Source organism: Procambarus clarkii, chromosome 55, assembly GCF_040958095.1.
Source record: "Procambarus clarkii isolate CNS0578487 chromosome 55, FALCON_Pclarkii_2.0, whole genome shotgun sequence".
NCBI classification, from domain to species: Eukaryota; Metazoa; Arthropoda; class Malacostraca; order Decapoda; family Cambaridae; genus Procambarus; species Procambarus clarkii.
The window spans coordinates 33,716,801-33,739,881 of record NC_091204.1 but is presented as its reverse complement, the minus strand read 5'-3'; the positions used below and the strand labels follow the sequence as shown (position 1 = coordinate 33,739,881).

The 23,081-nt window shown below is 42.0% G+C and overlaps 1 protein-coding gene across 1 annotated transcript in view; it reads left to right on the top strand.

Annotated features, from left to right (window-relative positions):
• Positions 1-23,081, top strand: part of LOC123750412 (macrophage mannose receptor 1-like) — a 67,050-nt gene that overhangs the window by 22,084 nt on the left and 21,885 nt on the right. Inside the window, exons 2-4 of the mRNA XM_069305586.1 lie at positions 5,774-5,890; positions 21,218-21,451; positions 22,616-22,861. Coding sequence (XP_069161687.1) covers positions 5,845-5,890; positions 21,218-21,451; positions 22,616-22,861 — 526 coding nt within the window. The 5' untranslated portion in view covers positions 5,774-5,844. The remainder of the gene's footprint in view (positions 1-5,773; positions 5,891-21,217; positions 21,452-22,615; positions 22,862-23,081) is intronic.

Sequence of the window (23,081 nt, the reverse complement as noted above, 5' to 3'; positions counted from 1 at the left end):
TATAAAGATAGGTTAGGTTAGGTTAGGTAGGGTTGGTTAGGTTCGGTCATATATCTACGTTAATTTTACCTCCAATAAAAAAAATTGACTTCATACATAATGAAATGGGTAGCTTTATCATTTCATAAGAAAAAATTAAAGAAAATATATTAATTCAGGAAAACTTGGCTTATTAGGCAAATCGGGCCTTGCATAGTAGGCCAAGAAGTGCGTTCTGGCTACTAGGTACGACATATGTATTATATATATATATATATATATATATATATATATATATATATATATATATATATATATATATATATATATATATGTGTGTGTACTCACCTAATTGTACTCACCTAATTGTGCTTGTGGGTGTTGAGCTCTGGCTCTTTGGTCCCGCCTCTCAACCGTCAATCAACTGGTGTACAGATTCCTGAGCCTATTGGGCTCTATCATATCTACATTTGAAACTGTGTATGGAGTCAGCCTCCACCACATCACTTCCTAATGCATTCCATTTACTAACTACTCTGACACTGAAAAAGTTCTTTCTAACGTCTCTGTGGCTCATTTGGGTACTCAGCTTCCACCTGTGTCCCCTTGTTCGCGTCCCACCAGTGTTGAATAGTTCATCCTTGTTTACCCGGTCGATTCCCCTGAGGATTTTGTAGGTTGTGATCATGTCCCCCCTTACTCTTCTGTCTTCCAGTGTCGTAAGGTGCATTTCCCGCAGCCTTTCCTCATAACTCATGCCTCTTAGTTCTGGGACTAGTCTAGTAGCATACCTTTGGACTTTTTCCAGCTTCGTCTTGTGCTTGACAAGGTACGGGCTCCATGCTGGGGCCGCATACTCCAGGATTGGTCTTACATATGTGGTGTACAAGATTCTGAATGATTCCTTACACAGGTTCCTGAACGCCTTTCTGATGTTAGCCAGCCTCGCATATACCGCAGACGTTATTCTCTTTATGTGGGCTTCAGGAGACAGGTTTGGTGTGATATCAACTCCTAGATCTTTCTCTCTGTCTGTTTCATTAAGTACTTCATCTCCTATTCTGTATCCTGTGCCTGGCCTCCTGTTTCCACTGCCTAGTTTCATTACTTTGCATTTACTCGGGTTGAACTTCAACAGCCATTTGTTGGACCATTCACTCAGTCTATCCAGGTCATCTTGTAGCCTCCTACTATCATCCTCTGTTTCAATCCTCCTCATAATTTTTGCATCGTCGGCAAACATTGAGAGGAACGAATCTATACCCTCTGGGAGATCATTTACATATACCAGAAACAGTATAGGTCCAAGGACTGACCCCTGCGGGACTCCACTTGTGACGTCTCGCCAATCTGAGACCTCACCCCTCACACAGACTCGTTGTCTTCTGTTGCTTAGGTACTCCTCTATCCACCGGAGTACCTTCCCTCTCACTCCAGCCTGCATCTCCAACTTTCGCACTAGCCTCTTGTGTGGCACTGTATCAAAGGCTTTCTGACAATCCAAAAATATGCAGTCTGCCCACCCTTCTCTTTCTTGCCTTATTTTTGTTGCCTGGTCGTAGAATTCAAGTAACCCTGTGAGGCAGGACCTGCCATCCCTGAAACCATGTTCATGCTGTGTTACAAAGTTCCTTCGCTCCAGATGCTCCATTAGTTTTTTTCGCACAATCTTCTCCATCAGCTTGCTTGGTATGCAGGTTAGGGACACTGGCCTGTAGTTCAGTGCCTCCTGTCTATCCCCTTTCTTGTATATCGGGACTACGTTAGCTGCTTTCCAAATATCTGGCAGTTCCCCTGTTGCCAGTGATTTGTTATACACTATGGAGAGTGGTAGGCACAGTTTTCTTGCTCCTTCCTTTAGAACCCAAGAGGAGATTCCATCTGGGCCTATAGCCTTCGTCACGTCCAACTCTAGTAAACACTTCCTTACTTCCCCACTGGTAATCTCAAACTCTTCCAGTGGTTCCTGGTTAGCTATTCCCTCACTTACCTCAGGAATTTCTCCTTCCTCTAAGGTGAAGACCTCCTGGAATTTCTTATTCAATTCCTCACACACGTCCTTGTCATTTGTAGTGAATCCTTCCGCCCCTATCCTTAATCTCATAACCTGTTCCTTTACTGTTGTTTTTCTCCTAATGTGGCTATGCAACAATTTAGGCTGAGTCTTTGCCTTGCTTGCGATGTCATTTTCGTATTGTCTTTCTGCCTCTCTTCTCATCCTGACTGTTATAAATAACAGTGTGGGGCTTCTATGGGGTACTGGTACTATTAAGGGGTAAGGGTAGTTAGAAGACAAGAGTATCAAATATGGGAGAGCTAAAAGGCCCGGCCCCCAAAATAAACTATCCACAGTAGTAATAACTTGCTACTAGACCATATATGTTAGTCTAAGGGTTGATCAATGCGCTCCCACATAGGAAAAAGGGATACTCTGTAATTCATGTACTTATTTATTAACCCCTTAACAACCCCCCATATACACTCACACCAATAACAAAAATAATAATAACTTTACCACACTATCTTACGTTAAAAGCCTTGGTCCACGTAGGCAGGATACAAGGTTTACACTAAACAAGCTAGGGTAAAGTACTACTGGATAAGCACTGAAGCTGGATGCAGCTTAGGGTAGTGAGACCATGTGGTACCCTAATACAAAACACAATACTTAGGGGTACCCAAAACACTGGCAAATACTAACCCCAGGTCTCACCAATTTTTACTACCAGAGTAGGCACACTTAACACCATATTATACTTAACTTAAGGGTACAGGAACTTCAGGTAAGGGAAATAAGTAAGAGGAGAAGGGAGAAGAGTAGGGGTGCAGCCACAGAGTAGGTCTATCCGCACGAACACCAGCCAGAGAAGAGAGAGCTCCTCGCGACCAGCTGGCCTCCCTCATGTCGTGGTGCCGGAAGGAGCCTAATTGATCGTGCAGCTAAGCACATTAAAGATCTTCCCCTATGCAACGTATTGTTACTTTATGAATGATTAGAAAGTATTAGTAAGCAAAGTTGGTGCCTATGTTATTATTTAATAATCAACCCCCAGCTCAGTCTTTAAATGCTCTTTGAGAAACAATAATAGTCTTACGTCTGGCAGGGAAGATACAAACAATTGCCATTCGAGTTGCACTCAACTTGTACTACTAGAAAGTTTAATAGCTCAATTTTGACCTCTGGTTTCTACTGGAGAACCCAGGGTCGTAACACTGACATATTCACTCCTGGCATTCTGATATCTTTCTCTGCTCTCCAGTGTCCTGTTATTCCTATAGTTTCTCCATGCCCTTTTACTTTGCTGCTTAGCTAGCCTACATCTCTGATTAAACCATGGGTTTCTCATCTTCATTTCTCTGTTTTCCTTTTGGACTGGGACAAACTTGTTTGCTGCGTCCTTGCACTTCTGCGTGATGTAATCCATCATATCTTGGGCCGTCTTTCCCCTGAGCTCTGTTTCCCATGCTATATCTGTTAGGAATTTTCTTATCCCCTCATAGTTTCCCTTTCGGTATGCTAACCTTTTGGTTTCGGTATCCCTCCTCGAGTTCAATAACCCTTCTTCAATCAAGTACTCAAACACCAGTACACTGTGGTCGCTTATTCCTACTGGGTCCTCAAAACCGATTTCTCTTATGTCGGAGTCGTTCAGAGTGAAGACTAGGTCGAGTCTCGCTGGTTCGTCATTGCCTCTCATCCTTGTGGGTTCTCCGACATGCTGGGTTAAAAAGTTGCTTGTCACCACCTCCAATAGTTTGGCTCTCCACGTATCCTCGCCTCCATGAGGTTCCTTGTTCTCCCAGTCAATCTTTCCGTGATTGAAGTCGCCCATGATGAGCAGGTGGGATCTATTTCTACAGGCAGCAGAGGCTGCCCTCTCAATTATAGTGTTAACTGCCTTGTTGTTGTTTTCATACTCTTGACTGGGTCTCCTGTCATTTGGTGGAGGGTTGTATATTACTGCTACTACTATTCTTGGTCCTCCCATTGTTATGGTGCCTGCTATGTAGTCTCTGAACTCCTCACAGCCCGGGATGGCCATCTCCTTAAAACTCCATTCCCTTCTCATGAGTAGGGCCACTCCGCCTCCTCCCCTACCTTCCCTCTCTTTCCTTATTACTGTGTACTCCTGGGGAAACACGGCATTCGTTATGATTCCAGAGAGTTTTGTTTCAGTGAGTCCGATTACATCTGGGTTAACTTCTTGTGCTCTTTCCCTTAGTTCACTTGTCTTGCTTGTGATCCCATCTATGTTCGAGTACATCACCCTGAAACTGTGTGTGTGTGTGTGTGTGTGTGTGTGTGTGTGTGTGTGTGTGTGTGTGTGTGTGTGTGTGTGTGTGTGCGTGTGTGTGTGTGTGTGTACTCACTTAGTTGTGCTTGCGGGGGTTGAGCTCTGGCTCTTTGGTCCCGCCTCTCAACCGTCAATCAACAGGTGCACAGGTTCCTGAGCCTATTGGGCTCTATCATATCTACACTTGAAACTGTGTATGGAGTCAGCCTCCACCACATCACTTCCTAATGCATTCCATTTGTCAACCACTCTGATACTAAAAAAGTTCTTTCTAATATCTCTGTGGCTCATTTGGGCACTCAGTTGCCACCTCTGTCCCCTAGTGCGTGTCCCCCTTGTGTTAAATAACCTGTCATTATCTACCCTGTCGATTCCCTTGAAAATCTTGAAAGTGGTGATCATGTCCTCGCTAACTCTTCTGTCTTCCAACGAAGTGAGGTATAATTCCCGTAGTCTCTCCTCGTAGCTCATACCTCTCAGCTCGGGTACTAGTCTGGTGGCAAACCTTTGAATCTTTTCCAGTTTAGTATTATGCTTGATTAGATATGGTCTCCATGCTGGAGCCGCATACTTCAGGATTGGTCTGACATATGTGGTATACAAAGTTCTGAAAGATTCCTTACACAAGTTTCTGAATGCCGTTCTTATGTTAGCCAACCTGGCATATGCTGCTGATGTTATCCTCTTGATATGAGCTTCAGGGGACAGGTCTGCCATGATATCAACCCCCAGGTCTTTCTCTCTCTCTGACTCCTGAAGTATTTCGTCTCCCAAATGATACCTTGTATCTGGTCTTCTGCTTCCTACCCCTATCTTCATTACATTACATTTGCTTGGGTTAAACTCTAACAACCATTTGTTCGACCATTCCTGCAGCTTGTCCAGGTCTTCTTAAAGCCTCAAGCTGTCCTCCTCTGTCTTAATCTTTCTCATAATTTTGGCGTCGTCAGCAAACATTGAGAGGAATGTGTGTGTGTGTGTGTGTGTGTGTGTGTGTGTGTGTGTGTGTGTGTGTGTGTGTGTGTGTGTCTGTGTGTGTAAGTTTGCATTTAAGATTGGTATTTTTTACTGTCAGTTCAAAGCATTAATTATGAACAGAGAGAGAGGAGGGGGGAGGGGATTCGTCTTCCATCAGATAAAGTCACTATAAGTATCATCATCCATAACGCTTCCTGGTGTGGACACGATATACTGACAACGACGTACCGAAACACCACGATATGTTTACAGGCGAAGGTTTGTCAACAATTATAGTGTTCTATCACCTTGATCTTTCTCTACATTGTGGTCAGCCCTGCTGACCGACAGTTATCCTAGGGTCTTCATTGATCATGTAAATTAAACTTGATCCGAGGTCAAAATTCCTGGACTTGCTCCCGTTGAATTGCTCAATAGTTTTATAATTTAGTTGAGACTTGTTAACTGGTTTTTGAAAACAATTCTGACCACAGATGAGCAGCTCACCTGTGTGTGTGAAGATCTAACTTTCTTGTCCTAAGGTGGTTCTGCATCTGAACTGCTGCTGCTGATTGCCTCGCTGTGTGGCCCAGCTGTGAACGCCTTCCCTACGATGTGTAGTCGTACTGCCTTAATACTTATGTGCACACACCTGCTGGGTAAGTACACACCTATTGGGGTACGTGTACACTTCTTGGTAAGCACACACCTGCTGGATAGTCACACATCTGCTGGATAGGTATTCACTTTCTGGGAAAGTACACACCTGCTGGGTAAGTACACACCTGCTGGGTAGGTACACACCTGCTGGGTAAGTACACACCTGCTGGGTAAGTACACACCTGCTGGGTAAGTTCACACCTGCTGGGTAAGTACACACCTGTTGGGGTACGTGTACACTTCTTGGGTAAGCACACACCTGCTGGATAGTCACACATCTGCTAGATAAGTATTCACTTTCTGGGAAAGTACACAGCTGCTAGATAAGTACTCACTTGCTGGGTAAGTGTACACCTGCTGGGTAGGTACACATTTGCTTGGAAGGTACAGACCTGCTTGGTAAGTTCACTACGGGCTCACCATAGCCCGTGCTACTTGGAAGTTTTTGTTCCAGGTAGCGAATCTTTAACAACAACAACAACATGGTAAGTTCACGCCTGCTGGGTAAGTTTACACCTGAGGGGTAATACACATCTGCTGGGTAGGTACACACCTGCTGGATAAGTACACACCTGCTGGGTAGGTACACACCTGCTGGGTAAGTACACACCTGCTGGGTAGGTACACACCTGCTGGGTAAGTACACACCTGCTGGGTAAGTTCACACCTGCTGGGTAAGTTTACACCTGAGAGGTAAATACACATCTGCTGGGTAAGTACACACCTGCTGGGTAAGTACACACCTGCTGGGAAAGTTCACACCTGCTGGGTAAGTTTACACCTGAGGGGTAAATACACATCTGTTGGGTAAGAACACACCTGCTGGGTAAGTATACACCTGCTGGGTAAGTTCACACCTGCTGGGTAAGTTTACACCTGAGGGGTAAATGCACATCTGCTGGGTAAGTACACACCTGCTTGGTAAGTACACACCTGCTGGGTAAGTTCACACCTGCTGGGTAAGTTTACACATGAGGGGTAAATACACATCTGCTGGGTAGGTACACACCTGCTGGGTAAGTACAGACCTGCTGGGTAAGTTCACACCTGCTGGGTAAGTTTACACCTGAGGGGTAAATGCACATCTGCTGGGTAAGTACACACCTGCTTGGTAAGTACACACCTGCTGGGTAAGTTTACACATGAGGGGTAAATACACATCTGCTGGGTAGGTACACACCTGCTGGGTAGGTACCCACCTGCTGGGTAGGTACACACCTGCTGGGTAGGTAGACACTTGTTTGGAAGGTACAGACCTGCTGGGTAAGTACACACCTGCTGGATAAGTATACACCTATTGGGTAAGTATACACCTACACGTGCTGGGTAGGTATACACTTGCTGGGAATGAACACACCTTCTGGGTAAGTATACATCTGATGTGGTATGTGATTATCTATTATGTTGGGTCATTCAGGCGTTCGGATACAAACATTGAACTTGATAGTTTAATGTTGTGAGGGAAGTTCAACAGGTCGCGCGTCCACACAGCGGACCAGTGTGGTCTCGTTTGGTTCTGGATTATTTAATTGTAATCTATTTCATTATTTCTTATAAAATAAGTATAGCTGGAGGATCAAAGATGATGCAGTACGGAACAGAAAGTACAGGAACACGTGGTTAAGACTATAGTACATTAGCTTTACAAGTGAACACGAAATAGTATTTCTAGCTTTATAAAACACTTTATAGCTTTATATATGTTTTGAATGAACAAAATATTAAAATTGATGAATGCGTCTTTTGGGGTCGACGGCTGGATAGAACGGACTTGGTCTGAGGACGGGTTGCACAACTGGTACAACCCCCTCCACCCTGTGAGCCAAATGACCCAAAAAAGCCCAATACCAGCTCCTTACAATAAAAAGACATAAACCCAGGAAACCGACAGAGAACCGAAGAATGAGAATGGCAAATGAGTAAGCCAGATGCATAACGAAAGCCCCGTCCTGACAACACGACATCCCCATAAGATAACTAACATGCATCAAACAGAAGTATAGGGCCAAGTAGTTAAGACCATCCCCCAACCCGAGCCCCCTACGAGAGGTCACCCAAAAAATGGCCAACGATTTCACATACACATTGGAAAGACCAATTCCACCCTCTGCCAAACTTGTACACAAGAAGTAGCAGCGAACCGGGTGGTACCTACCACACCTCACATACCTAAAGAGCACCTTCTCCATTTCAAGGGCGTGTTCCTTGCCCAACGGGAAACAATGGGACAAGTACCAGACCCTAGACAGAACCTTACAGTTCTTAATAACCGCCCGTTGAAACCGGGTCAAGACCCCTTCGAAAGCATCTCCCACTACCACCGCTACTGAGCGAGAAACCGCCACCCAATTACAAAGCACCGATTCCTCATAACAGCTAAACCAAGTTATACCCAGCAACCGAACAGACCGCACAACGGAAAACTATGATCCCTCTCAAGACGCCCAAGAAGCCCAACACCCCAACCCCGATAATACAGGATTTACTTCAATTGATTACAGCCCTCCCCCCCCCCTGGCCAATTCAAAACTGTGCACCACTTCCTGCACACCAACAACTGAACCCTCCGTAGCCACAGAGACAGTTGTATCATCAGCATATCAACTCACAATCACTCAAATCCGTTTGGTTGCCTCGGGGGAACGATGGAGCCGCAAGCCCGCAAAACCCGAAATAACGGTTCCTGAAAAAGAATATACAAGAGCATCGGCAAGGGGCAGCCCTGCTGAACTGAGCGCCCAATGACAAACGAACCTCTAAACAAACCATTCACACACAAACATGGGCACTACACCCCATATACAACATCCGAACCCAGCCTACAAACTGGGAGGCAACCCCAAGCCTCTCAAGGATCCGCAACACAAACCCTATAGCTACACGGTCGAAGGCCTTCGACCAGTCTAGGTTGATCAAGGCAGCAGAGAACTCAGACCCCGACATATAAGGAATAACATCTCGAACCAGGTTGTTACAATGAACCAACGACCTCCCTGGCACCCCACAAAAATGTTCCCTGGAAACTAGGGAGGCCACCACCGACCGTAGCTAATCCGTCAATAACTTATAATAACTGAGCCTGAGACTCAGCCAATCGCATGTGCTCAAAACAATATTGAACCACCTCCGAGAAATGGGACCCAATAATATCCTAACAGGAAACATAAAATTCTGCGGACAAGCCCATCAGACCCTGGCACCTTACCCTTCCGTAAGGAACAAACAACATCCCAAACTTCCGTACGACCAACCTCACCTACCAATACCTGACTCCGATGATAATACCCCGGGAAAACAATGATCGAGAATAAAAAACTCCCAACCCCTATCCCCCCTCCACCCTCTTATAAGGGTCCTCAAGCTCCCGCCGAATATAGAATTGCACCCCATCCGTATTTGACAAACCCGAACATCAGGCATATGAAGACTTGTCAACAACACCGACTCACGATCCTCTCTCTCTTTCCGAAGCAAAAACTGCGAAAGACGCTCACCAAACAACCGCTCCGCAACCCCTCAACCATCTCGTCCCTCAACCCACAAAGCTGCTCTTTACACAGCAAAATCTCCACAAATCTATCAAACCCCGTATTCACCAACGCATACAAATGAGTCAACCTAGCCTGCAGCAAATTCAACAAGCCAAATCGTTCAGCCGACTTCCTCTTCGCAATAGAAAGAAAAAGCCACCTTCACTTGCCCTTACACCATTCTCGCCAGTCTAAGAGACAAGGAAAACTCATTTTCATTCGACCATCAAAGCCCACCGAACCCGAACCTGCTCATGAACATCGAGACATTGCAGCAAACTACAATTGAGTTTCCACCAACCGCTCCCCACCCGCACCTGGCTCCGAACACCAACCTTCGCAACCACCATACAGTGGTCCGAGAAAGCAACCGAAACCGTAAGATTATAGTCAACAGCCCCGCCAAACTATGGACATAAAACCTATCGAGCCGTGAACACGAACCGCGAGAGACAAAAGTAAACTCCACAGTACCACCATGGAGAACAGCCTCATTCTGAAACCCAAAACACCGCAGATATTCAACCAAAAGCATTGGACACATTGGCAGTCGAAACACTACTACAATCCCTCGCCGACTTAACACAGTTGAAATTCCCCCAAAAAACATAGACTGAGTATCATGCCACAGAAAATATAATACCTCGTTAGAAAAGAAAGCTTCCCTCTCAGGCCGCTTGGTTGATCCAGAAGGAGCATAAATATTCAACAACAGTATAACCGACCATAGATATGAGATCCTCACAAACAGAATCATCCAATCATCGTCAATTTCCATATGAAACAAAAAAATTGGTTCCCGTTTGTTAATAAGAAATAAGGTACCCCCTTTCAACAAACTGGAAGAATTCAACAACACCCTATACTAACGGCCAGCCGATGTATTAGGCTCACATCCCGAAAATTATGCTCCTGGATGAAAGCCAAGTCGACCCTGTGACAGCGAATCATCGAATCCAGACCCAACTGTGTCGCCAAGGAACGAAGCCCATATGCATTCAAAGAGGTACAAGTAAGATGGGGAGCCAACGAGATAGGGAGAGGGAAAACACAACTACCTAATCATCGGACATCTGCTGCCCAGACCAAAGCGGAACACTAAGTGGGGAGTCACCAATGGAACTCGGATCCTCAGAGGAACCCCGGAGAGGAGAATCCCCCAGAAGCAGGGCGAGAGGCTCCCTCTTTATCACCAGTCGCAAATCACCATTGAGGCAACTGGCACCAGGCTCAACGACACCCCACCGCGGCCCACCCGCATTGGAGGGCCCCACAACCCTGTTCCATAGAGGGAATATTCAACACCCACCCAGACAGCCACCGCTGCATCCACCACACCCAACTATCCCTCGACGAGGGAGGACGCACACCCTCCACAGACGAGGCAACTGGCTGAACCACCCGAGAAGAGGAGAAACACCCACCCCCAACAGGAATATAGGCAGAGTTTCTTCATCATTCTTGCATGCCGAAGCTGAGTGAAAATCTCCATAGGAAGCCTCCGCCACCTCCTCGTCAATCGGTACAGGATGAACGTCCACAGGAATAACCAGCCGAGCACTCATCTCGTCAGGCGTGGTCTCAACTAGACTCACTAGCGCACTAACGCTTCCCGGAGCCTCAGGGCTCACCACCTCTCCCGCGCCAGAACCCGGGACACCCGCACACACAGGTGTAGAAGTTGGAGAGCTTGCAGCCAGGACTCCACCACCATCCAACGCTCCCAAGGGAGCTTCAGCTAGGGGCCTCGAGTGTCGGAAAATCAGGTTCCCGAAAATATTTACCTGGTCCGCCGCTCCCACCACGCTCGACACAGCCAGATAACCTATTAATCCACACCAAAAACATGTGCGGGTTTGGCCCAAGTACAGGCAGTGGAGGTTAAACCCTATCAACGAGACGGAAGATGGTACATTCCAGTCAAGGCACATCAGTAAAGTTCAAGTGCCGGTAAGCAACCCCTTTGCATGTCCAGAAGAGATCTTGTTCCATCGAACACTTAGCACTTTCCCATAACACTCAAAGAGCCTTGATAGAAGCCTATACAGCATCTTAAATGTAGCGCCCTGCACCGCCATGTATGTAGTCGTCACACTGAGAGTAACCACCTTCATTTTCCCGCCTTACAAGGCAGAGGGAAAGAGTGACCTTCAAAGCGATTAATGAAGTCTTAAAAAACACTCTGAAACTGGAACTTCACCACCACACCCCTGTCCTGAATAAGCTGGAGACCAACCAGGTATGCCATGTTGACATGGAACACTTCAATTAGAGCCGCATCAACAGTCGTATGATCCACTGATGAAGAAAATTCAAGACCAGCCGATGTAGACAACTTCACATGAGGCATATAAGTCCCAGTCCTCGAGAAAACGTACCCCGCACCAGAAGGGCACCAACAAATCTTGTGACAACCACACAATCGGCGAAGCCACGGGCTGTGAGGCCACTGCAGAGCAAAGGGAGGATACTAGCGCACCCTCTGACAGCCAGCCGCCGAATCTGCCTCTAAGAAGGTCAAATGAGACTTCCAGTATAGTTGGTGAATAAGAACATGGTGGAGCCTATGTAAGGACACACTAGTTACGACTGTCTCGCTAATTGTTAGGTTGTGCCCCGGGTAATTAATTTTTCCTCCATCTGTACACTCTCATTCAGAAAGTCTTGCTATCATTTAGGTAAAGTTTACTAGCTACGAACCATTAATGAAGTTTGTCTAATTCTATATTTGACGTCTTGTTAACGTGATATGTGAATTTTTGTCATAAAAAAGTGTAGTTTTAATCACTACCGAGTCTGTAAATATGTATGTACAGTCTAATTGAGCATATTTGCTAGAACTGACCTTTGGAGTTTTCTAATGTTACAGATTTCAGAGGCTGAACTCTCATTACTGAAGGGTACAACGTATCTTCTGAACATTAAATAATTCTCAAACCAGTTTATGACAAAGATTTTAATACTTAAGAATTGAGGTTGTGGTATTAGTATTGTATGTGAGTAGTATTGCATGTGAGACACAGCAAATTCTTAAAGGTAAAAAGACAGCCTTTATGATTTCGTTATGGTCAAACATATTTCATATATCTTTGCAGAATTTCATTACGGCTGCTTCTGTGACAATAACCTGTAATCACCTAGTTGTGCTAGCAGTAGGTTGATCTTGGGTCTATATAGACTCTCAACTGTCAGTCAACTGGTGTACTGATTCATGAGCCTACTGGGCTCAATCTTATATACATTTGAAACAGTGTAAGGAGTCCGCCTCCCCCACTTCACTGCCTAATGCATTCCATCTGTTAACTACTCTGAAAGTAGCCTTCCATAATAGTTCAATACAGTTAATTATTTTGGGTATCTACATGATCAAGAAGCATATTGTAGGCAGCTGTCTCCTCCAATACAGTGGCGGAGATCTTTTCAACCTTGATTTGCATTTTACTTTCATTTTGTCCTTTCACTGAAAAAAATATTTACTCATATCACTTTAGCTCATGTGTGCCTAGCTTCCATATATGTTCTCTCGATGTGTTGCTTATTATCCTAAACATTCTGTTTTCATCACTGCCTGTATTATGCCTGACTAGAACGTGGGTCATCTAATACTTCCTGGCTCGAGTGACACCCCAGGAGAGGGTGAATGTCTTAGTTGGATACCAGTGTTGTGTCTCTGAGACCTATTATTGTTCGTCTTCGTAGTCAGATCAGTAGAACTCCAGTCTTCCACTCCGGCGATTGACAGTTCAAGGCTCCAATTGTGCAAGTGAATGATATTGTAGTGAGTATATTGTTTGTACTCGCTACAATAGGGTATTTTCACGTTTAATGTGGTTTGTAATTAATATGTCCCCTTCATTTCTCTTTGCATTGGCTGTCATTGATTTCTTTGCCTGAAGTACAGCCTCCTTAATTTTGGGACAAATCTTTCATAAAATCAGAACATTTTTCTCAATCTTCGTTTTGCACTCTTCGAGGTGGGAGTTTCCCACCTGCACAACATAATCTAGCACTTGCCGTACACATGATGCATACAGTGGTCTTAAACCTTCCTTGTCTGACGCTGCTGTGATTTTTGCCAGGTTTGCATAAGTTGTTGTGATTGTGTTCATGTATTTTCCCGGAAATAGATCCTGTATAATGTATGTTCTCAGTTCATTTTCTTTCAGTGTACATGGTTGGTTTCTGACTATCATTATGCACTATTCCTCTGGTGTCCTTAATACTGTTCCTACTATCATTAGTTTATACTTATCTGGACTGAGGTACATTTGCCTGGCCTGTGACATATCCAGCTCTTCCTTCGCAGATCCTGATGAGTTTCTTTCATCAGGATCTGCGGGTTGGTACAAGAATTCAACCAACTACGAATCACTTACTTTGATGAAAGGGAGTCGTAGAACAACAGAAGTACTTTCACATCGCATCAGGCTTCGATACCCACTTGCATGGGAAATAGGCTTACAAGTTTCAAAAGATGAGAGGAAATTTCAACACTGTGGAGACACAATCTAACACAGTGCAGAGATAAAAATCCATTATGATTTCAACTTAGATTCAACAGAGCAGAAGTTGTTAAACACATGGGACAAAATCTTACTGAAGCGACCATACGAGTCATAAATACTCATACTCCGCCCAAGTAAAACAGAAACAAGTAACACTTAGTGGGCCAGCCAGAGGCTTAGGGCCCACACAGGAATATTCATGCAAAAAAAAAAAAACTCTTCCTTGTAGTTTTCTGCAATCCACACTCGTCCTGACTTTCCTTATCAGCTTTACATCATCAAGAAACCATGATGCAAAAAGAGTCTTGTTCATCAGCTATGTTATCTAAGTATAAAATGAATAGCATGAGTTACAGCACTGACTCTTATGAGGCTTCACTTAAGATGTTCCCAGCCAGATACTACTCTCTTATTTTTTTTTTTGAGATATATACAGGAGTTGTTACATTCTTGTACAGCCACTAGTACGCGTAGCGTTTCGGGCAGGTCCCTGGAATACGATCCCCTGCCGCGAAGAATCGTTTTTTCATCCAAGTACACATTTTACTGTTGAGTTAAACAGAGGCTACAGTTAAGGATTTGCGCCCAGTAAATCCTCCCCGGCCAGGATACGAACCCATGACAAAGCGCTCGCGAAACGCCAGGCCAGTGTCTTACCACTACACCACAGAGACTGGTAATCTCCGTGGCGTAGTGTAGTGTAGTGTAGTGTAGTAGTGTAGTGCTACCGTGGTGTAAGTGTTAATCTTACTGTTACATTTCGTTAGGTAGATTCATTTTGTTAATTTATTTTCGTTAGGTAGTTTCTTTTCGTAAAGTAGCTACTTTTCGTTAGGTAGTTTCTTTTCGTAAAGTAGCTACTTTTCGTTAGGTAGTTTCTTTTCGTAAAGTAGCTACTTTTCGTTAGGTAGTTTCTTTTCGTAAAGTAGCTACTTTTCGTTAGGTAGTTTCTTTTCGTAAAGTAGCTACTTTTCGTTAGGTAGTTTCTTTTCGTAAAGTAGCTACTTTTCGTTAGGTAGTTTCTTTTTGCTAGGTAGTTTCTTTCATTAGATAATTTCTTTTCATAAAGAACTTTCTTTTCATTAAGTAGTTTCTTTTCGTCAGGTAGTTTCTTTTTGTTTGGTAGTTTGTTTTCGTTTAGTAGTGTCTTTTCGTTAAGTAGCTCCTTTTCGTTAGGTAGTTTCTTTTCATTAGGTAGTTTCTTTTCGTCAGAAAGCTTATTTTCATAACGTAGTTTCTTTTCATTAGGTAGTTTCTTTTCGTTAGATTGTTTGTTTTTGTTAGATAGTTTTTTTGTTAGGTAGTTTCTTTTCGTTATGTAGTTTCCTTTCGTTTAGTACTTTCTTTTTGTTATGTAGTGGTTTTCCGTTAAATAGTTTCTTTTTGTTAGGTAGTTTCTTTTCATTAGATAGTTTCTTTTCATTGGGTAGTTTCTTTTCAATAAGTAGTCTCTTTTCGTTATTTAATTTCTTTTCGTTAGGTAGTTTATTTTCATTTTAGTAGGCAACCATCAGTCTCAGGAGACTATGGAGTTGCGCTCTGGTTATCAGTCTGGAGTGGCCTTACCAGGGCGCAAAGCCAGGGTAGGTTGATACGGGGGAGAAGCTGTCAACCATGCAGCAGGTCCACCCCCTCTCCATGGCGCTGAAAGTCTCCAATGGAAAGGCATACGCCAATACGATTGGTTCCAGCGCCGTCGCAGGAACTGTGAGTTCCGGGGCTGACCTCAAAGGTGGTGAAGAAGGGCACAGGGACCTCCAACCCCGGAGACCGCCGTGGAGAGGGGGAACCTGCTTAGTTTAATTTCGTTAGATAGTTTATTTTTGTTTAATTTTTGTTTCATTAGGTAGTTTTTTCGTTAATCAGTTTATTTTCGTTAAGTAGTTTTTCATTAGGTAGTTTTTTTTGTTAGCTAATTTTTTTTCGTTAGGTATATTTTGGTTAAGTACTTCCTTTTCGTTTTGTTAGGTACAGTTTCTTTTTGATAGTTTAATATCGTTAGGTAATTTCTTTTCGTTTGATAGTTTTTTTAAGTAGTTTCTTTACGTTAAGCAGTTTCTTTTCGTTTAGTAGTTTCTTTTCATTAGGCAGTTTCTTTTCGTTAAGTGGTTTCTTTTTGTTAGGTAGTTTCTTTTCGACAGGTAGTTTCCTTTTCATAGATAGTTTCCTTTTGTTAGAAAGTTTCTTTTCATTATGTAACTTCTTTTTGATAGATATTCTCTTTTAGTTTGGTAGTTTCTTTCCATTAGGTAGATTGTTTTGCTAGGTAGTTTCTTTTCATTAATTTAAGTAGTTTCTTTTCGTTTTGTATTTCTTTTCGTTAGGTAGTTTCTTTTCATTAGGTAGTTTATTTTCATTGGATAATTTATTTTCGTAGTTTCTTTCCATTGGGTAGTTTATTTTGTTAGATAGTTTCTTTTTGTTGAGCAGTTTCTTATCGTTAGGTAGTTTCTTTTCGTTGGGTAATTTCTTTTTGTTAGATAGTTTCTTTTCGTTAGGAAATTTCTTTTAGTTAGGTAGTTTATTTTCGTTAGATAGTTTATTTTCGATAGATAGTTTATTTTCGTTTAGTAGTTACTTTTCATTAGACAGATTCTTTTAGTTTGGTAGTTTCTTCTCGTTAGATAGTTTCATTTAGTTCGGTATTTTTTCTTTAGGTAGATTATTTTCGTTAGATAGTTTCATTCATTAAGTAGTTTCTTTTTGTTTAGTACTTTATTTTCATTGAGTAGTTTCTTTTCATTAAATAGTTTCTTTAATTAAGGTAGTTTCTTTTTGTTAAATAGTTTCTTTATATAAGGTAGTTTCTTTTTGTTAAATAGTATCTTTTTGTTAAGAGTTCCTTTTTGTTAAGTAGCAAGTTTCTTTCTGTTAGACAGTTATTTCATTAAGTACTTTATTTTTGAAAGGCAGTTTCTTTTCGTTAAGTAGTTCCTTTTCGTTAGGCAGTTTTTTTTCCCTAAGTATTTTTTTCGTTAGGTAGTTTTTTCATTAAGTATTTTTTTCGTTAGGTAGTTTATTTTCGTTAAACAGTTTTTTCGTTGGATAGTTTATTTTCGACAGATAGTTTCATTTTGTTAGATAGTTTATTTTAGCTTTGTAGTTTCTGATCGTTAAGTAGTTTCTTTTCATTTGTAAGTTTCTTTTCATTAGGTAGTTTCTTTTTTGTCAAGTAGTTTCTATTTGTTGGATAATTTCATTTTGTTAGATATTTTCTTTTCATTAAGTAGTTTCTTTTAGTAAGGTAGTTTCTTTTTCTTAGATAGTTTCTTTCGTTAGGTAGTTTCTTTTTGTTAAGTAGTGTCTTTTCGTTAAGTAGCTCCTTCTCAATAGGTACTTTCTTTTCGTTTGGTTGTGTCTGTTCATTTGTTAGCTTATTTTCGTTAGATAGTTTATTTTCGTTAAGTAGTTTCATTTTGTTAGATAGTTTCTTTTTCTTAGGTAGTTTTGTTTCAATAAGTAGTTTATTTTCATTAGGTAGTTTATTTTCGTTAAGTAGTTTAATTTCGTTAGATAGTTTCTTTTTGTTTAATTTTTTGTTTCATTAGGTAGTTTTTTCGTTAATCAGTTTATTTTCGTTAAGTAGTTTTTCATTAGGTAGTTTTTTTCGTTAGCTAATTTATTTTCGTTAGGTATTTTTTTGGTTAAGTACTTTCTTTTCGTTTTGTTAGGTACAGTTTCTTTTCGTTAGATATTTTCGTTTGGTTTGGTAATTTGTTTTCATTAGATACATTCTTGTTGTTAGGTATTTACTTTTCATTAAGTAGTTTTTTTTTGTATAGTACTTTTTCGGTTAAGTAGTTTATTTTCGTTATGTAGTTTTTTTCGTTAGGCAGTTGCTTTATGTTAGGTAGTTTTTTTCATTTGATAGTTTCTTTTTATTAGACTATTTCTTTTTGTTGGGTAGTTAAATTTCATTAAGTAGTTTATTTTCGTTTGATAGTTTATTTTCGTTAGGTAATTGTTTTTGTTAGGTATTTTCTTTTCGTTAGGGTGTTTCTTTTCATCAGGTAGTTTCTTTTTGTTGTATACTTTCTTTTTGTTTTTTACTTTCTTTTTCTTAGATACTTTCTTTTCGTTTAGTAGTTTCTTTTTGTTAGATAGTTTATTTTATTTTGGTCGTTTCTTTTCATTAAGTATTTGCTCCACGTTTAGTACTTTCTTTTCATTAAGTAGTTTCTTTTCATTAAGTAGTTTCTTTTCATTAAGTAGTTTCTTTTCATTAAGTAGTTTCTTTTCATTAAGTAGTTTCTTTTCATTAAGTAGTTTCTTTTCATTAAGTAGTTTCTTTTCATTAAGTAGTTTCTTTTCATTAAGTAGTTTCTTTTCATTAAGTAGTTTCTTTTCATTAAGTAGTTTCTTTTCATTAAGTAGTTTCTTTTCATTAAGTAGTTTCTTTTCGTTAAGTAGTTTCTTTTTGTTATGTATTTTTTCGGTAAGTAGTTTCTTTTCATTAAGTATTTTGTTCGTTAAGTAGTTTCTTTTCGTTAAGTAGTTTCTTTTCGTTAGGTCGTTTTAACTCAATTGTGTACTCTGCCAATTACTCCAGACTGGTTCTTTAGGTTTGTATTATCTGCATTTGGTTCAGAGAATTCTTCTACACCCCTAAGCCCGGTCTGGGGTAAGGCTTTCCTTATGAAAACTTGATCAGTAAAGCTGTTGCTTGGAGCGCCCTGCAGGCCCACATATCCACTGCAAACAGGCTGATCTGGCACTTCCTGCAGGAACCGCTCCAGTTATCTTTTGAACACCTCCACTTATGTTCCGGTAATATTCTTATATATGGTGGGATGAGGTTGAAGAGCAGTGAACCTCTGATATTCATAGTGTTCTCTGATTATGCCTATGGCACTTCAATGTTTGTATTAAATGCTTTATAACAATCTAGGAGCTATGAAGTCTGCCCCACCCTTCCATTTTTTGTTTGATCTCTGCAATTCTTTAGTTAAAATACAACATGTTCGTAACGCCTGATTAGCCTTCTCTGAACTATTGCTTATGTTTTGATGTTAAGTTAATTATCTCGAGGTAACCTAATATTTTCGTTATTTTTCTCTCAGGCATTTAGAATAGTGTTCTTGTTAAAGTCACTCGTCTGAAGTTTAGTGGTTCCTTTCTGAATATTGAGTATGACATATGGCTCCTTCCAGCTTTTTAGTACTACCTTGTCTTCAGTGACGAGCAGGAGATACTTCCAGACGGCTTATATTCTAATTTAAGAAATGTCTTTCTGCATCCATGGTGAGTTCCTATCAGGTCCTGCATCTTTTGTTTCGTCAAGTTTGTGCATCTGGTCTTCACCTTAAATTCCGTCTCAGGAGGCTCCCTCCCGCTCATATCAGGTAGCTATTTTTATTTCACTTTGAAGACCTCTTGGAACCTTTCACCTAGTTCTTCACAAGGTGAAGAGTATCTTCACTTCACTCTTTACTAGTAGGAAAATAGTATGTAAAGGATCTGGAAATATTTATCTCTGATGACCTAACGTTTATTGAGCATAACCAAGCAAATTTAACATCTGCCAGAAAAATGATAGGATAGATTACCTGAACCTTCAAATCCAGGGATCCCATCACAATGGTTGTACTATTCAAATAACGTGTGCTATCCCATCTTTAGTACTGCTCGATACTCACTTCCTTCTTCAGAGCAGAAGAGATTGCTGAAATAGAGGAATACAGTGAACATATACAGCATACATAAACACAATAACGCACCTAAACTATTGGGATCATCCTAAAACTATTCAAATGAACTCCCAAGAAAGGAGACGAGATATATATCAAATAATATACACGTGGAAAATACTGGAGGGCCAGGTCCTAAATCTACACAGTAGAGTAACAACATACTGGAGTGAACTATATGGAAGGAAAAGCAGAATAGAACCAGCGAAGAGCAGAGGTGCCATAGGCACAAACAGAGAACATTTTTTGAACATCAAAGGTCCACGGTTGTTTAAAATCCTCCCAGCGTGCATAAGAAATATTGCTTGAACAAACGTGGACGTCGAGAAAAAAGTGGATAGTTTTCTTCAAGAAGTGCCAGACCAACCAGGCTGTAGTGAATATTTGGGCCTGTGGGCCGCTCCAAGCAACAGCCTAGTTGACCAAGCTCTCACAAGTCAAGCCTGGCCTCGGGGCCGGGCTTAGGGAGTAGAAGAACTCCCAGAACCCCACCAAGCAGGTAAATGTGGGCCTGCGGGCCGTTCCAAGCAACAGCCTGGTGGACCAAGCGCTCACAAGTCAAGCCTGGCCTCGGGCCGGGCTTAGGGAATAGAAGAACTCCCAGAACGCCATCCAGCTCCATATTTCTCAATAATTTAGTGTTAACTATCCACTACTATTGACAAACATCGCCATCTGGTCGTTTATTGAGGTGTTCCAACTGATGTACTCACCTACTTGTGCTTGCGGGGGTTGAGTTTCGGCTCTTTGGTTCCGCCTCTCAACCGTCAATTAACTGGTGTACAGATTCCTGAGCCTACTGGGCTCTATCATATTTACATTTGAAACTATGTATGGAGTCAGCCTTCACCACATCACTTCCTGGTGCATTTCATTTACTAACTAATCACTGATGTGTCTGTGTTGCAATCTTGGTGCGTGCATCCTTAACTTTAGAAGCAAATGTTGCTGTTTGATTATTGCTCCTTTACTCGTCATATGTACACATTTTCCTCTGTTTTGGGGTTTAAGTTCCCTTCTAATGATGGCTTCGACTTCCTTTTATTGACCATTGGTCCATGGGCTGTCCTTCTTCCTTGGCTCCTTATCTCTATGTAGAGAAATGTGTCTTCTCATCTGCTTTTATGCAGCATGTTTTAATGTCTGTCAAATCCCGCACATAGTTGCTTCTTAGGTCTCTTTCCTTTTGGATCATTTTATGTACTCCCTTTTCTTTTATTAGTTCCCTTTCGATTGAGCATAGTCTTGTTTTTCCTGGTCCTCTCTTTCATTTTGCCTTTTAACTACCATAAAATGAAATATTAGCACACAGTGATCATTGACCACGACCGGTATTTGACAGTGTATGCTTAAAAGAGTTGTCTCTGAGTGAAAATGAGAACTAGCATTGAAAGAGCATCGCCTTATCTTTCTGAACCTATTCGGTTCACAGGATCATTGTCGCCGCGACCCGGTCTGTGACCAGACCCTGAACTGGGTATTCATAAGATTTTTAGAAACAACTAGAATTGCTTGCACGATGACTAGGTAGTACAGAGTTTATCAAATGCTCTCCAAGTGTTTAGTCACTTTCAAGTGAGTTGATCTAGTTACATCATTAACAGTGAGCGGGTACGAGAGCGACCAGTGGCCCGTGGTCGAGCTGGGTGCCGCCAACATCTCTGGTGAGTGTTCGATGCCCTTCTTGGCCGTCGGCGACCAGTGCCTGTACTTCGCCACCTTTGCAGAGGTGACCTATGAGGAAGCCAGACAGATGTGTCACTCGCTGAATGGGGAACTGGCAGTAATTCTCACAGCCACCCGCTTGAAGAACATCATTGACTACCTTTATGACAACGGTGAGCACCGCCACATCTTCATGTACTGACTTATTTTATGATAACAAAGTAATTTTTAACATTCTTAGGCTGTCCAGCATATCCCTGAGGACCAGATGAAGCGCCCCACATGATGACTGGCATGGGGACTCACCCCCATGCGCAGGCTTCGTTGGGACAGTAAACAAAGAAGAACAGCAAAGTATTTTGATACTATTTAAGAACCCGAATTTAGGAACTTTAATACACATTGCAGAACATACTTAAAAAAATTAAAAAAATTGTCATTTAGAAGAAAGAACAAGCAGAGGAAGAATTCTGTGAGAAGTTATTTAACATAAGCGTGTTTCTTCACATGATGAATAGGTCTTCAGAAGTGAAGTATAAGTTGTCAAGTTTTGGAGACATGGTCGTCGCGGCAGATGCAACCCTAATAATCGAGGCAATGTACATTTCTTCAGCCCCCCCTAGCAATTAGCAGTGATGGTTGCTTCCCTAGCATCCAGAGGTGGGGGTTGCTCCCATGTACTCAACAGTGACGGTTGCTCCACCAACACCTAGCAATGACGTTTCTTCCCCCATCAGTGATAGTATCTTCAAGTACCCCGCAGTGACAGTTGTTGCAACAGAACACACCAGTGAGGGGTTGCTCCCTAGAATCCAATAGTGGATTGCGGTTACGAATTTTGTGTTTTCCAGTTATTGTGCCCTGCTGGTGTGTGTGTTCGCAGTATCAGCATGACGTTTACATGTGTCAGTCGATGACGCGCCATTTGTAATGACGGGCGAAGTGATTATTCATCTCATAGCATACTTGGGTGGTTGCAGGGATACGGATGAATCATTTTGTACATGACCCGGCAAGGGGGTCTTTTCACATTGTCCCATACGATGAAGATTGAGTTTTCAAGGAATATGCATTCGTCTGTTTCTGTTAGCGGCGGTATTTTGCATTTTGTTAACGCTGGGCAGGCCCGGTCCTGTTAAAAATGTGGTCTCCTGGGTTACCTGGCGGCTACTTGCAGGGCAGAAGCGTGTGACTGTGTTAACCATTATTGGGAAGAGGATTATCCGCCCACAAGACCACCTAACCCCCTCGGGCTCTAATGACGTGTGTGAGATAAACTGTAGCTCTGCGGGTGTGAGTTGCTGTTACGCCGATCTGATTGTGTGAACCTTTCACAGGTCTGAGTGCTAAAAGCCTCTGGATCGACGGGTCTGACCAGGCAACGGAGGGAGAATGGCGGACGTCCTTCGGTGAGGCTATTCCCATGGGCACGCCATTCTTTCCGCCAGGGGAACCAAATGATCTGGGTGGTGATGAGGACTGTCTGGAGTTGATGGACGCTTTTTTCTTTCAATTTAACGATAGACCGTGCACTGTTTTTAGGCACCCAATGTGTGAGCAACAATGGGATGTTGCCCAAACAGGTAAGCACAAAAGATTTCACAACGCCAAGTAGACCCAAATTAACTAATAGCTACTATGTTGTTAATCAGATTGAAGATCGAAGAATAGATATTATAAATATTTAGTCAATAAAAAGGTTTTATGTATCGTTGATGGTTATCCATTTATATATTTTGAAATTATCGGATTATAATTTGTACCAAGTTCTAGATAGCATGAATTTTGAACTGCACTGATCGA